General features: G+C 33.7%; 2 protein-coding genes across 2 annotated transcripts; one reads left to right on the top strand and one right to left on the bottom strand.

Moving 5' to 3' along the window:
* Positions 1-24: 24 nt before the first annotated feature.
* Positions 25-3,028, top strand: LOTGIDRAFT_234800 (hypothetical protein; the record flags this gene model as incomplete). Its single annotated transcript, XM_009063099.1, has 2 exons — positions 25-1,143; positions 2,687-3,028. The coding sequence occupies 2 exons, from the start codon at positions 25-27 to the stop codon at positions 2,732-2,734; spliced, it is 1,167 nt and encodes a 388-aa protein (XP_009061347.1). The 3' UTR covers positions 2,735-3,028.
* A 289-nt stretch (positions 3,029-3,317) lies between these two features.
* On the bottom strand, positions 3,318-17,384 carry LOTGIDRAFT_166056 (hypothetical protein; the record flags this gene model as incomplete). The annotated part of the gene is made up of 15 exons (XM_009063098.1): positions 3,318-7,662; positions 8,403-8,505; positions 8,886-8,981; positions 9,310-9,502; positions 9,809-9,915; positions 10,085-10,324; positions 10,609-10,695; positions 11,001-11,071; positions 11,352-11,426; positions 11,902-11,973; positions 12,255-12,283; positions 12,636-12,817; positions 12,925-13,000; positions 13,467-13,576; positions 17,336-17,384. 15 exons carry the CDS (start codon positions 17,382-17,384, stop codon positions 3,318-3,320), a joined length of 5,835 nt encoding a protein of 1,944 aa, XP_009061346.1.
* Between the last annotated feature and the right edge of the window lie 19 nt (positions 17,385-17,403).

Here is a 17,403-nt window from a genome sequence, read left to right as displayed (position 1 = left end):
TTATCTACTTCCGTAATAAACAAGATGGCAGCCTCCGTGTATAGCATGTTGGTTGGTTCTGAAACCGGGTTATTAAAGGGGATAGACGTTAATCGATCGACATGGAACAATTTGAATAGCGTCCAGTGTGCAGACAGATCTAAGGAAATATTGGCTATGTGTTGGGAGGGATCGAGTCAACAGAATCTTTACTATGGTTTAAGAAATAGGGAAATTCACACCTTCGATTTTGTAAACAATGAGGAAAAGATAGGAAGTCGCATTGAATTGTCAGGCGGAACTGGACCTTTGAAGGGCTTATCTCGGATAAATGATAACTACATCACAGCAGTAGAGTCAGGATTGGTCAAAGTTTGGAATGGAAAGTATGATGTAGAATCGTTTGAAGCAGGTGATAAACTATGTTGCATGGTTCACAATACTCACAATGAAAATTTGATCGCAGCTGGTGGAGACGAAAATGATTTAAAAATATGGGATTTGCAGAATCTACAGAAACCAATATTTATGGCTAAAAATGTTAGGAATGATTGGTTGAATCTCCGTGTTCCTGTTAAAGTTCTGGGTGCTCAATTTGTACCAAATAGTCAAGAAATTGTGACTTGTACTGGTTATCATCAAGTACGTTTGTATGATCCACGTACACCACAGCGTCGACCTGTAGTTGACATGTCATTTGACGAGTATCCATTAATGGCAATTGGAATATGCCACACACAGTCTGATCAGGTTGTGGTGGGAAACACTCAAGGTAAAACAGCCTTGCTAGATTTCAGAAAAGGTCGAGTCGTACATAAATATAAAGGATTTGCAGGTTCTGTGCGCAGTATCCAGTGTCATCCAACTATGCCTCTAGTTGTTACTTGTGGACTTGATAGATTTGTTCGAATACATCATATTGTTTCAAGGGAACTAATGCACAAATTTTATTTGAAGTCAAGACTGAATTGCTTACTTTTACATAAAAATTGGAAATGTGAAAGTTTAGATGAAGGTATTGATATGACTGAGGATGATGGGGTGAATGAGACAAAAGTCGAGAACGAGACAATGACAGCTGAAGATGATTTAGAAGAAGATATTTGGAATCAATTGGAAGTGGTGACACCGAGAGGTAATAATTACAAATCTAAAAGGAAAGATGTTAGTTCTTCCACAAGGAGTATAGATGAGAGTGAAAAGAACAGTGATAAGTTGAAAGAACCAACTTCGAGGAAAAGCAAAAGACTCTCTGTTAAAGTTACAAGCTCAGAAAAAGTGAAAAAAATGAAAAAGTGATATTATAAATAAAATATTTGAAAAATGCTGCATTTTATTTGAAGCATCATATGACTGATGTTTGTAGAGGGTACACAATTCAAATTATCCAATCAGAAGATAGATACTTGAGTAATTCATTATTGTTTGCTTATATCACAGATTAAAAACACCTTACCTTTTTAAAGGGGCATTCCGCTTTTTTTGCAAAACTGTTTCACTATCAAAAAAGGCGTAAATTATACCTGAAGAAAGTTTGCCATTTATATCTATGATCATGATGATTCACAGGCCATCCATCTTGGAATGAATGATCTTTACCTGCGAGAAGTTCCAATGAGAGGATGTTCAGGGTGCATTGGTTTATACCGTTTATAGTGCAGTCAGTGTGATGCGTTTTGTACTGCTTCAGAGTGTAGCATGACCAAATTCAATGCGTTAAAATGAAAGCGAATTCCGGCGATTGCTTTCCAGAAATCGGTTTGACATCTCTTTCAGTGTAAACTTGACTGCATAGCAAGTTTCATCAATATCAGAATGATAGCACCTATCGTGCATACAAGAAATGCGAACGGACATCACTAAAAGATAACATTAAATTATCTTGCATACAAACCAGTCATAGAAGTTTCATTTTGTAAAGGGAAGTTGATGATGAGATCTTATCAGCTCATTAAAATAACAATAAGGTCATGTTTTATAGATTTATGTTCATTATCATGAAATCATTTCATTTTTTAACATAAGACATTTTGTACATAATAATAATATAAAACAATGATAACTATACCTACATCATTTCTTACTTACAGTAACATATTACAAACAGACTATACATTATGGGAAGGAAACCTTTAAGAAAAAGACTACATTTCACAACAGATCAAAAGGCATAATATACTGTATATACAAAAGTTATACTTTTGAAATAAAAATCTAAATTATCATGAAAACAATGCACAATATCGATATAAATATGACTATAATATAAATTAAGAATTAAAAAGGCCTCTCCTTGCAGAAATTATCTAAAGTAACCAATGAAAATCTTGGATTAAGAAAACAGAAGTAGCCAGCACTAGAAGAGTTAAAGAATAATTTGATTCACAGTTAAAAAAAACAAACTTTCTCAATATTCCAGATTATCTGCTCAGCAGAATCAATGTAACCAATAAGGACAAACCGTAGCGTAAAATATGTGTCATTGACTAATTAATGTTATTAACCCAGCCTAATAGTTAAGAAAATATTGTCACTGAGCAAGGTTGATATTCAACGCCAACGAGCGCTGCTTTATCCATAAATATGTTAGATCAAAAATTGAAACAGCTCCTAAGTTATATGTCATAAAATTTCTCTTGATTTCTGAACAAGAATTAATTCAATAATTCATTTGACACTTTTTTCATTCAAATTTATCTAGGCATAGTATAAGGACAAAATTAAGAATTTTATGATGAGAAATAAACAATGGTAATTCTTCAGTACACAGGAAAGCAAAATGGTCTCTTAATGATCTATATATTTCTAGATAGTACCTGTATAAAAAGCTTTTTTGAGCAGCATTTAGTAATTGGGCACTACATATCTGGACACAAATATATGGATAACAATTACGTTAACAAATATATTTTGACGTTTCAACCATGTTGGCAATTTATTCAAATGTTAATCATATCAAATTGTTTCCAGTTACAGTATAAAAATCATCATTTTAACATATTTCACAAAAACTGAATATTTTTCTAAAAATATTCAAGCCTAGAGTATCCAGATTAAATTCAACTGACCTCGCAACAATATTCTATATCATATCTCTCTAATTCAAGTGATACTTTCTATTTTAAATGTATTACTGGAAGCCGAGCATGAATTTTATCAACTGCAAATTGAGTATTCAGAACTAGATAACAGTCCAAAAAACTTTTTAGCTGTACAGAGGTTATTTGCATAAAAAAACTTGACTTCAGTAATAGTAGATAAAACTGAATATTTCACTTCTGAATTATTCATATATTTCAATATTAAAAATATGTTGTGGTATTGTTATATATGGCTTACTATTCACCTAGACCCAGCAAGGCTTGATCCATCAAATCATCATCTATTTCACAAGGGGAATTTGAGATGGGACTAGCTGTTAAAACAGGTGGGGTGGGATCTTTTGAAGGGGTAGTTTTTAAAAGAGTCTTTACTGAAGGGGGAGTTTGCACAGTTCTCATACTGTCTGATTTCACCCAATTTTCTCCCTTTGGTCCTGTATCTATTGCTGTCAAATCTTCATCTGGTGATGCTGGACAGTCAATGATTAAACCAATTTCAGGACTGCTTGCATCACTTCGTGGACTAAAACTACCTTTACTTGGAGTTGGCGCTTTGTTTTTAGGGATCTCTGATATTATATTATTATCTCTCACTTGTGGAATTTGAGATTTTAGCGTAGGTGGTTTCGGTGATGCCTTTTCAACTTTAGTCACTTCTCCATTAAATTTAGTAGTTTCTGAAACAAATGCTAGCCCCTGATTGGGTGCAACATTTGAAGTCGGAATGATTTTATCAGATAAAGAGAGATCAAGGGCTCCCTCTGAGGGACTTGCTATATTGGATGGCACAGACACTTTTTGTTTTTCCGTCTCAGTTTTAGAATTGTCAGCACTGGAATTTAAATTTGTACTAGAGTTATTGCGTATTAAACGAGGGTCCTCACGCTGGGAAAGTATTGTTGGTGTATGAGATCTTTCACGTTTAAAATTCCCAGAATCAGAAATCTTTACATTTCGATTCTCTTCACTATTATAATTTGTTTGAGAGTTTTTCAGGATTCCAACAGGACTAGATTTTGTAGTTGGAGATTTTGAGGAAGTTAATATGCTGTTAAGACGTGGGGATGATGACACTGTGTCAGATACAGATCGAGGTTTATTGTGAGTGGAGTAATCCGAGTTCATAAGTGCTCTTTTATTGTAATCACTTTTGTTCATTTTATTGGTCGTTGGTGATTTCTGAACAGGCTTAGAGACATAATTTTCTTGTGATCTTTGTTTGTTTCCAAATTTATCAATATTTATGGAATCAGGTCTTGGCACTTTTTTATCACTAAAATTCGATTTTTCATTTTGAACACTTCTATCTAAGATTTTGTCAGATTTGGAATTGTTAATCCTTGGATCGCGACTCACTGGAGCATCACTTTGACCAGAACCGTCACTCACAGAATTGGTAGTACCAGTAGCTTTAGTAAGTTTGTCAATAACAGCTGACAGAGATCCTTTACGAGCTCTAGCCATAGGTTGCATATTGGATTTATTTTTATGAGAGGAATTGGAGCTGGAGTCAGTGGTGGAATTAGAAGATTGAGATGAAGAATGAGAGGTGGAGGTGTAAGCCGAGGTTTGAGGAGGTGGTGAGTGAAGAGCAGAAGAATGAGAGATGGAAGAAGCTTGAGAAGCAGATTTAGATGAAGAAGATAGTTTAGGTATAGGGGGAAGACGGGCAACCTTACTAGCAGATGGAGCATTAGGAAGGTAAGCTGACATTGACATACTGGTACTTCCACTACCTAAACTTGAGGTAGATGAGGACTTCGAAAGAGCAGAACTTTTACTAGATGAGCTTGAATTTAAGCGTGAAGAGTTCAAATTACTTCCTGATTTAGAACTAGACAAAGTTTTATTGGATGAGCTTGATCCAGATTTTGACAAACTGGATGATGTTGATTTATTTGCTGAATTGTAAGTTTTATTCACAGAAGAGGATTTTGCAAGTCCACTAATACTTGGAGAAGATGACTTACTCGAAGCACTTAAAATTGGAGAGGATGTTTTCCCCGAAGCACTTAAACTAGGTGAGTTAATTTTCCCTGATCCACTGAGATTGGGAGAAGAAATTTTACTAGTAGCACTCAGATTAGGAGATATCACACTTTTTGAGATACTAGGTGAAGCATTCTTCCCACTTCCAATAAGAATGGGTGATGATGCTGTTTGTCCTGTGTTTCCAACGCTAGGTGAAGTGTTTTTCCCAAAATTGGAGTTTGGGCTTTTGTAAGAAGCACTAGTAATACTTGGAGATGCTGTTCGATTTCCTGAATTAGCTGTCTTATTAGAACTACTAGATTTCACAGATTTGATTTCACTGAAGGATTTTCCTGAAGCACTACCTGATTTTTGTCCTGCGTTAACTGTCACTGATGAACCTGGGTTTGGAATTTGAAGTGGTTTTAAACGGATTGTTGCTTTAGCTAATTTAGGGTCAGCTTTACCACTTTCTGAACTACCCTGAGAGTTCAATGAAGATTTTGAACGATGGAGAGATTTCTGACTTTTCGATGATTCTTTAGAATCTTGACGAGAAACAACATATTTTTCCACAGTTTGTTTCTTCACACTATCTCCGAATTTATCCTTATCAGGAGAATCTGGCAAAACCACTGTTGGTTCTTTAGCCACACGGATTTTCAATTTTGTAACCGTTCTTTGATCACTTTCCACAGAATGATAAACAGCCTGACCTTCAGTCATTTTTCGCTTTTTTCTCTCCTTTTTAGATTCATCTTTTAACTTTTTACGCTTCACAGAATCACCTTTTAAATTGTATTTGGCTTCTTTTCGTTTATATTTTTCAGTTTTCTTGAGCAGGGAATCAGAGTTTTTTGCTTTATTTGAAATTGAGAGTCTTGTTGGTGATTGAGAATAAACAGTCATAGACAAACGGTCTGAACTAGAATAACCTAAAGAAGGTGGCTCTTCATCTGATTCATCACTAGTAAAATCAAATGTACAAGATCCTGACTTTTTGGTCACTACCGGTTCACTAGAGTAAGCAGGCGAAGATATCAAACGACCTTCTCCACCACGAAAACCTGAGGTAGAGAGTTTTAACTTCATACTACCTCCAGACTCGGCTCTATCCACTGACTCAGTTTTTTCTTTTTTCAACTGTTCACCCTTAAGATTTTCCAACTTTTCAAAAATACCAGTGATTTCTTTCTTATCAGTTGAGAGATCAGAGTTCACTTTTGCACTACTTTTGCCATATATGGCATTATACTTAGAATCCAACAAATCATGGGACTGAGGAACGCGGTGTGTCATAAGTTGCTGGACACTTTTAGACGTTTCCAAATCAGTTCCAAAGAGTTCGTTGCGTAAGTTGACATCAAGCGTTGAGTTGTACGTATCTGCTTGAATTTGATTGTCCGACCTAGGCCCTGGGGCTGGAACCAAATGTCGGCTGGCAAGAATAGGGTCATCCGCCTCGTCGTTATCTCCCACCTCACTGAGGAGACCCTCAAGAGAGATAGAGGCCTTCTCGTTTTTTGAATTCTGTGGTGAACTTCTAGAAATCAAAGGTCTACCACCAACTTCACCTTCAGCAAGTAAAGCTGACAGCTCTGAATCTGGTATACTGGCTTGTCGACTCATTTCACGAGGAATATTATCAACACTATCAGCAAGTTTCTTTAAACTCGACTCCCCGCTAAATGCATCTTCAGTCAAATCAATGACACTGCCTAAAGATCCAGAGGCTTGAAAATTTCCTCCAAGGCCTGCACTCCCTCCGATGCTCCCACCACCACCCGCATCAAAAGGGCTACTTGAATTGTCCATATCAAAAGTATCAAGTCTATCAAAACCACCACTACTATCACTTATTCTGTGCTTTGGACTGCGTCCTGTAAATACATCAGTAGCTGAACGTCTTTTCCGCATTCTTTTCTGTTGCTGTAGACTTGGAGAATGGGATGAAATTTGATGCTGTTGAGATGCCATTTGGTGTTGTTGGGATGCCATTTGATGTTGCTGGGAAGCCATTTGTTGTTGGGATGCCATTTGATGTTGCTGGGAAGCCATTTGTTGTTGCTGGGATGACAACTGATGCTGCTGCACCATCATATGCTGTTGTGCAACCGACATTTGTGGCTGTGATGGCATTTGTTGATGATGCTGTTGTTGATGGTGCTGTTGCTGCTGATGTGGTTGAGGAATTGGTCCTGGAGGAAGTGTTATCACTGAACCAGTTGGCTGCTCCTCCAGGAGTCTGGATAGCATTGGGCTATCGGTGGAATCAGTTGGCGTATCACCATCATGATCTAACAAATTAGCTAAAAGAGGAGTGGTTTTCTCCACTGAGTTTGGTGGAGACACCATTTCATGACTCATTGAACGAATGTTGGAGTATGGTGGTGGTGCTGGATACATGTCCATCTGCTGTTGATTTGTAGGAAGCATCGTTGGAGTCAATTGTTGAGGAGGTGGTAGATATGGTGGTGGTGGTCGTGGCTTGATGACTAGTGGAGGAATTGCTGGTGGTCTCATAGCTGCTTTAGCTTCATCAGTAGCTTTCTGAAGGAGATCTTTTCCTTTCTTAAAGATAGTCCGAACTGTTATTGGTACTGACATGCACCTAAAAAGATAAAAAAAAAGATATATAGGTTAAATTGAATAGAAGTCTGTTTAAAACTACAAATGAGCACTTCATTATGCAGCATGTGTTCACAAACCAATTTTTACACGTATTTCATAAGTCAAGGGCAATAACTCAAAAACCGTTCATCGAAAGATAGCCTAATTCGAACTTGTCCAAGATCATTATAAATACTCACACCAAATTTCATTGAAATTGGATGAAAACTGTAGTCCCTATTGTGCTCACAACCAAATTTTGACAGGTCAAAGGGCAATAACTCAAAAACCGTTCATCGAAAGATAGCCAAGTTTGAACTTGTCAAAGGTCTCATCATTATAAATATTCACACCAAATTTTATTGAAAATGGATGAAAACTGTAGTCATTATTGTGTTCACAACCAAGGGAAATAACTCAAAAACCGTTCATCAAAAGTTAGTCAACTTCGAACTTGTCCAAGATCTCATGAATATGAATGATCACACCAAATTTCATTCAAATCAGATAAAAACTGTTGTCTCTATTGCGTTCACAAGCTAATTGTGGATGGACGGACAGGTGCGAAGACAATATTATAATGTGGGTTTATAAAAAAAAGAGTAAAGTTGGATCCATCACAGTTATAAGCTAACATTCTTTAGATCAAGGTAGGGAGAGCTCACAGCTTTTTTGTTTTTATTGAGCGAATACCAAAACTGACAAAAGTTTACATAAGATTGTTTCATTTGATTTTCTTACCTAGTAAATATTCTTGAGGCAAGATCATCAGAACACAGAGACTCTTCCGAAGTTGACACAACTTTGCATTTTAAATTAGTTATATCTCCTAGATCGATTTCAACTGAAAATAAATAACGAAAAACTATAGGTATGTTTAAAAGAAAATGAGACCAGTTAAACTTTCTTGCATTCAATAATTGGTCAGGATAATGGACTATTGTTATATCTTTATACATATACCTATCTATTTAATGCTTATGTACAAATGTACAAAAGTTGAATTTGTGAGGTAGTCATATGAGAATTCTTATTGTATCTTTCAATAATCTCGAAGGGTAATTCGTGAGGTCAACAAACCCTAAATAATACCACACATTAAACAAAATACAATGTGTAAAATCTGAAATCTGGGACTCTTGCCAGAATTGAACTTTGAACTTCCAAAATATCAAGGGTCCAACATGTTCATCAACTGTTTCTCAAAGAAGAAAATTTTCTTACTTGATATTATGTCATCATGAGCAGGATGTTCAAATGTTACAGTTAATTGTTGCATTGAAATCGTTGTTAATTCACAAACTACAGAACTTTTAGCATCTACAAATACAAATTATCACAATCAAAAAACAACCTGAATTGGAATTTAGGACCTCTCTTGGGATTTTAAAGACATCTAGCTGCCCTTGTTTTTGTTTTTATCTTAGTAATGCATGAAGCAAGGTAAAGATAAATACAGTGTTTCTTGACAGTATGGTAAGTCTTACCATCTTGTACAAATTTGTTTTGGTATTGATAATGGTCATGGAAAAAAATGGGCATCATGTCCACATAAATTAGAATGAATTAAATTAAGCTTTGAAAGTTCTGAGCATATGCAAATCTTGTCAATGGGAAAAATGATATAATACATTAAGAAAAACTTTACCTTTAACAGAATTGGGTCTAATAACTGAACTAACTACAGTATTAAAAAGTAACTGCTGTCGTAAACAGTTCAATATTCTCGGTACACTAGTAGGATGTACAAAAGGAACAGAAGATACCATTAATCCTGGCTGATCTAAAGATCCACCATTTACACCATTTATAAAATATGTATGGTGCTGATCTGGCAAGTTCTGAAAAAAAAATAACAAGTGTTCGAATTTTCTGCCTTAAGAAATTCCTGACCATCAACACAGTGAGGAGTGATATATTACTATCTAGAAACAAGAAACAAGAATAAAGCCAGACTTAAACTTTCTGATGCTTATTTAACCAGCTATGCCAAACAAAATATAATATAATAAACTTTTTCTATTGTGGGCCGAGTGCTATGTCACAACAGAACATATTGACTTCAATAATAACTATACAATTTACAGATTTCAAAATACAAATTTTTCAATGAGTAGGGTTAACAAGCTTTGACAGAAAATACCTACCACATATAGCTGTCTAATTTGATCTGGTTGTATTTTACCCTGAGAATATTTCTCTATTAATAGATTTAATAATGGCTTCACATCGCCAACTTCACCAATTTCTATATCTATACAAAAAGCAATATAACATTAGTTAAGTTCTTCCTTACTCTACATATATATTCAACTCTACAACCAATGCACTGCATATGAACAAGTTCATGAAAAGTAGATAGAAAAATCTTTTTGCTAGTTTGCATTTTTTTTAATAACAATAACCCGCTGTAATCAACTTACTAGTTATGGACTGGATCTTCTGGACAACAGATAAAGATACTGGAATAGGTTGTTTTAATACTAGAGTAAAACAGGCTGGTAGTAAGTGACTATTGATGTTACTAATATTAGTATAAGATGGTAGACTCTTGCCATCTGTTGTTTTATTAATAGTCATTAAAGGCATAGTTTGTAGTTTCTTAGGGGGTCCTGGTTCCATACATATTGTTACTCTTTGCCCTAAATTAAACTCTGTTATAGCTGCAAAATAAAATATTTTTGGTTCAAAAAGATTTCCACATAACCATTAGCAGTAGGAGACAACAAAATAATTGTGTGATGTCAAATTTTATCCCAATTAAAAATGTGCTTTTCTTTTCCATAAGTAACATGAAATATTTTTCGTGTTAATCGATAAATTCTTGAAAACATTTCTGTCAATCCTTGCCAAAAGGGTAAGCATATGTTTATCTGAGCATTATCAAGTGCTTAGAGACAAGGTTAACTGCAGTGCAAAGGAATTACTGAAAGAAATAAAGACCTACCTTCCAGAGTAAGCGGATGAGCAGTTTTACTTAATTTATCTAATAAATCATATGGTGAGACAAAATACATCAACTCCATTGGTAAACCTATAAAAAAAAGGCAAATACTTACATAACAAAGTCAATTCCGGTCTTCTTTACTCTTTCACAATTCTTATTGTTTAAGGATCATTTTTAAAATGTTTTAATGAGGTCTTTTAACCTTTGTGCTTCTTAAAGGATTCTATTTGAACCATTATTATTTGTCTGTGACAAGAATATAACACTTCTGTTGCATGGCAGGCACAAAAGCCTTTTTGAAAATATTCTAGGCTTCAAAAAGAAAATATGAAGATATGAGGAGAGAAACTGGTTGAGCGAATTTGACTATAAAATAGTTTAAAGTTTCATACCTCCTTTCCTAGGTAGCAATATACCCAAAGGTGTTTTATGGATATATCTGGCTACTCCATTTATAGTGGAACTGAAAAAAAAATATATTTAGTTACTGATCTGAAATTCTGAAGACATTTGCTGAATACCAAGCACTATGGGTAAAAGTTATTGCATGCTCTCAAATTTCACTGATTTGAATGAAATTTCAATCATGAGTTCTCATACTTGTGAGTACATTAAATGCAATACTTGGCTAAGTGTGATATTACAGGCAAGGCGATCTTGTCTCAAAGATATTTCCCACAAAAAAATTTCAAAGTATTGTTCCCATTGCAATTTAATCCTTCTTAAATATAGCCCATATTTACCTTTGAAGCTGTGCTAAAGTGTTGAGATCTTTTTCTATGGACTGTAAAGCTAAATAACCCTTTGTTTTAATTTTTCTGTAAGTGAAAATGGTATATTTAGCACATGGAGTAATCAGTTAGAAGTTAGTCAAATGGGAGAAGGAAACAAAAGATAGTGGACCACAGCCATATACGCCCACCACGGCATGCGGATGGTAAATATTCAAGATTTTGGGGCAAGGGCAATAACTCTGCTTCTAACAGTCGAAAATAGCTCGAACTTGATCTTCGTTTTACGAATATGTATACACATACCCAATTTCATTTGATTCCATCAAAAAATCTAGTTTTTAGAGCGTTTACAAGCAAATGGACAGACGGACGGACGGATGGACCGGGGTGCCGATATCATACGTCCACATAGAGAGATGTGGGCATATAAAAATAACTGTGTCAATCAAGTTATAAATCCATTATTTTATCAATGTGTTCACAAAGACAAATGCAGTATAATTAGAATAGAAGTCAATGAGTCAGTATAATAATATGTGGGTATAAAAAGAAAACTTACTTATCACCCGTTAATTGATAAATTTTCTGTAAACCTTCAAGATGGGTTATAAATTCATCAAACTTTCCATCTCTAGAAACAAATATAAACTTTACTATCAATACAATTACATAGATAATATTTCAAACTGTCGCTTTGTTTTCAATTTGAAAAAATATGGTTAAAAGATACTCTCAACAATTCAAGTTTACCTACCAGAGAGTCAAGGCTTTATATTATGCACACAATACCACCCTCTTTGGATGATCAACTTTATTTTATCATGATTGTGTCTTTTATATCATGGTCAAAGACTTAAGTTTTTCATCTGGCATCCTATAACAAAGTGAATTGTAGTAAAAAGATAAACTTACTGCAAAATCTCTGTTAACTCAGGACAACTCTATAAATGAAATGATAAAAGATAAATGGTAAATATTGAAGCAGTATAAAACTCCTTCAGTAATCATTCTTTTCTTAACTTTCAGACTCTTAGAAATAAAAATGTGAACAAATATTATACATCCTTAGGATCATGCCACTGGACCTCTGAGATTTGCACAAAAATACTGCTGTTTCTTTACAAGGTACCGGTATAAGGAATTTAATCCGATGCCTTGACTATCAAAAAAGCAATTCTATCAGAGGCTTCAAAGAATGAAGGTGTGAAAAATGATTTGATCTGTGGTACTTATAATCTAAACCACATTTTTTCCCCTAATTATTTCAATAAAGAAAATAACTTAAATACAAACCACTGGATCTCCTTGATGAACTATTTTTACATCTTTTATAAAACCACCTTTTTCAAGTTGAATTTCAATAAAAAACATATCAGAACTAATAAAAACTTGTAAGTCATTATCAGTCCCGAATGTAAGTCCAACTTGTCTTGCTATAGATTCTAATCGTTCTAGCAGCGACTGATGATTGCACACTGAAAATTAAAAATATTCAAATAAATTATTCTATTAAACAGACTTCTTTTCATATTTCAACTATTTATCAATAATTCAAACAATTTATTGTATAAATTTATCTCACCTTTAATGGCTCTCTGTATGGAATCCAAACAATTCTGAACCAGAACTTTATCTGTAGATTCTACATGACGTTTTTCCTTTAAAAAAATATTCATGTTCAATAAGCGAAACTTTTAACTAAAGTAACCAAATGAGAAAGATATTTAATAACATGAAGGAAATGAGCGAGAAATTTTGCAAATTATTAATTTAGGAATAATTCTAGAGACGAGACTAAGCACTAGATAAAAAGAACACCAAGATTTTGGATTGAAATGAATTTTTTCAATTGTGTTCAATGATGACCAATGAGTGAGCTTGCATCATGCAACTTATATCAATCCAAGTCTTTAGTCAGAAACATTACATATACCCTGTAGAGTAATATTCAATAGTCATTTCAATCTCATGAAAATGAAAGTAATATCATATGACGATATATTTCAGTGAGAGAGAAATTCAATTAATATATCCATCTGACACCATCCCATGGGGTTTAAATGTTACTGTTGTAATAAGATAGACAGTGAAATTAAGATAAAACATTAACTCTATCATACTTACTGCCATATTAGGAGTCTTAATCAATTTACTATCAGTCCAGACCTTATGTTGTGGATTCCGAGCCCGAAGCTTGTCCATTAAGGAGGCCATTCTTTGATGCTTATCTTCATCTGAAATGTTATTAAAAAAAACAATACGATGGTAAATTCATAACTGCAACTGTCACCTTAGGTCATTTTGCAAAAGTTTTGAGTATAACTCAAAGCATAATACAACATGCTCACGGTGTCAACTATGTACTAACTACTACAACTATCAACAACTACCTAGTTTGCGATATCATGTGAAAGTTAACATGTCATCTACCTACCTACCTACCATGTCAAATTTATAATCTATGTCTACCATAAGTTTGGTTAGGTAGCAGTAACAGTTATCTACCTACAACTATCTTTTCATCAAAATAATTTCAAAATGGAAAGACTACTTTGACAATATCATATATTGAAAGAACCAGATCTAACACATCAGCATGTGGTGAGCAAATCATTTCAAGCTGTCACTGTGATCGTGTGGTGTAAAAAACTACCAAAATCCCATCTGTAATTGTTATTAGACAGGTTTTAATATATCAAAATTAATGCTGAAAAAACATAAATTCACTGTATCTAGCTTACACATCAAAGTCAAAATGAACTTATTAAGCTCTCTGATATTGAATCTTACTGAATCGATAGCAGCTTTCAATATCATTGATGTACAGTAATGAGCATAATAAATTCATAATAAATTCATGTTGCACATGTATACATGGTGCAACCATTTACAGCTGTGTTAATTTTATCAACATAAAATTATTTCAGTTCTCCTGTAAATTAATAATTTATAAGCTATAAATCAGCAAAATAAATCATTGCTGCTCTTGGAGAAAAACCTCATAACTCGTTCTTATTTGTTTTAATCTAATCTCTTCATGTTTTGAAGGAATATAGCTGAGATGAGCTGCATTAAGACTTGACTCAATAGCCAATAAAAAACCAGTATTTGAATCGTTGTTAAAAATCAAAACAATGATTGAGTGATTTTTTTGTCTTTCAAAATCTTGTAAGCCGCTTGGAATTAACATAGGTGGCAGTAGCTAAGCTTGAACAGTGAAATTGTCCTGCATTCTCCATAAAAATTTATCATTAACAGAAAGCTTTGCCTTTGACTGTAATTATACATCTTTTAAATCTTCTTAACTAATTGCATTGAGTCTACAATAGGTCTCAAAGCTGTCTAAAGCTTGTAGAATCAAAATTTTTTTTATGCAGTTTCCAGTACTGGTATTATTGGGACAGGACAGAATTTAGCTGACTTTGAAAATATTGACCATTCTTTCGGATGGGACAATAAACTGAAACTCTATGCTGTCCACATCTCTTTACAGTTTGAATTCCAGAAAAAGAAGCTTGTCTACAGAATTAGAATAAGATATTTAAATAGACCTACGGTACTGTTTCTACATCTGTTATCAAGTCTGATAAAGAAAGAATTATGAAAAAGTGATGGTCTGATTTATTTATAGAGTTCTAATTCTAAATGTCAGATTATGAAGTATTATCATTATGATAAAACTAAAAATCTAAGTCCTGTTTCTGAGTCTGATATGCACTAATATAAACTTTGTAGATCAATAATTCAAAGCAAAACTTTGAAAAAAAAAAAATAGTGAATCAAATTACCAGTGGACTGAGTATTAAATATTCTTAAAGAACATTAACTCTAAATAGATATCAGTTAAAATACATTATATCGAATTAACACAGTGACTCAACTACCACAGGGACTGGCTGAACCAAGTCCACAGGTCCCACCCTAAGTAAACTGCAGGAGAGCATATATGTTAAAAAAAATTGTAAAGGTATATGGCTGTAAATTGCTTTGAGCTTGACAGCTTGTGCTACATTTCTGCCATCTGTATCATGAATTTATATGAAGTCCGATTCCCGTACGATTCAACAAAAATTTAGTTTGAAAACTTACACTCTCCTAGATGTTGTTAACATGGATAGTAGTGGTTATTGTGACATGAACAATCATAAATGCTCTGAAGCATATCTTCCTAGTGCTAGACTGCAGTTCTCGTTTATGTTTATATGACTAGGGAAAGGGGGTGAGATTTTAATTTTAAAAAGTGATACATTACAGACAGCTGATCACTATCAGCTATTATTGCTCATATTTTAAAACCAACATGGCATGACAACATGGCATCAGCCATTGAATAGAAATTATCTAAACTAATTAAATGCTTAAGCTTATTCTAAAGAATAATCAATATTTATAATTAGTTTTATGTAATTAATTCATTCGTGTACCTGCATTATGACCCATTTCCAAGCTCATCATGGATAATAACAAGATTTATACTGAAATTTTGAGAGATACTCGAGGTAACTTAACGAAACATATTTTTGAAGTCAATAGAACCACAAAAACTTACATTTATAGATGGGCTTCCTTATTTTCTAGTGTCAAATTTAGCAAACTAATTGATTAATTGGTGTTTCTAATGAATTATCATGTATTCTTAATCATATCATTATGTACTTATTGCATATAATTAAGAGATTTAACCAATGGTAAATGTCCGTCTTTTTACAGTCTGGATAAGCAAAAAGGTTTGTTGACCTTTCTTGATCGTTCACTTATTGGAATTCTGCTAGTAATTTTCTTCTTATTTAGCTAACTGGTATTTTTCCATGTCATAAGAACATCTCTACTTTCTATTCATATAAGTATTAGTATTTTCATTTTCATAAATGAAAATAAGGGAACCCATCTTTAAGAAGTCTTCGATACATGTGTTTTTTTTGTGTATTACCCTATGAAATTGGGAATTCAAACTCAGTGCATCTTGTCTGACCTAGATAGGCTTTAATACTTCTTGAAAGCTATGCACTGATGATTTTTCTACTAAATTATATCAACTTCCTTGTTGAATATTTTCATTTACAAAATGTGTACTGGGGAGTAGACCTCTTATTGCATACAATTAAGTTATTACATAACAACTCAAAAAAAAAGTCTATGACAATTAAATTGAAATTAAGCTTATAAAAGTCTATCAAAGTCTGGTTTCTGTAATTTCAGAATATAGCTTATTCTACCGTTCTTGTCCCATGCCTTACAGAAAAGCAAGCAAACTATAAGGTATGGTGTTTTAGGGTTTTATTAATCTGAAACTAATCCACAATGCAATCTAAACATCTCATATTACAACCAGATAACTTACTTATCTTACAAAAGAACATGTCACCCCCTGCCTGGAGGCAACTTGAGTGATAGTATAGCAACTAGCCTACCATTATCATCTGTGACCTATTTAATCTCTAAATCTCTCAAATTAAGTGTGCATCTTGTAAGCTGTTCTTAAAAATGTACACAAATATTACAACTCTACAAAACTTTGATACTGTTTTGTTTTCATATTTAGATTGAAGATTTGTTTCAATTCATTTTAGAAATTTTTGCACTGGACCCTATTCAGTAGTAGAACTGAGTAGTAACTATCCCAGGTCTAGGATAAATCAAAAGATTTGTTTTCTCTTTCATCAGTATCACTCTCCTCACTACATCAGAATACATAATTTTCAGGAAATCATTCCAACACATCTTTATAAAAAGACAAAAATATTTGATTACCAAACGATTGATCAGGTAATAAATAAGAAATTACATTTAATTACAAAAACCATACAATTTTCATAGTAATTTTTCATTGGCTGACAGCTCAATCCAAGATTATTTATTACATTTACACAGGGATGTGTGTGTCCTATGATTTTTGTCAATTTAGAATTTTTTCTACTAGGAAAACATTAATACAAATTACACAAATATGCTATTGAAATAGGCGTGAAATAGTTAATTAGGTGTGAATATACCTTGTTTGGGTTTGTTGATATCAGGGAATACCCCCGTTTCGGCATCCATCTTTGATTCGCGGATGAGC

The sequence above is a fragment of the Lottia gigantea genome, assembly GCF_000327385.1.
Source record: "Lottia gigantea unplaced genomic scaffold LOTGIsca_55, whole genome shotgun sequence".
Classification (NCBI taxonomy): domain Eukaryota; kingdom Metazoa; phylum Mollusca; class Gastropoda; family Lottiidae; genus Lottia; species Lottia gigantea.
This window is presented reverse-complemented; position numbering and strand designations above follow the sequence as displayed.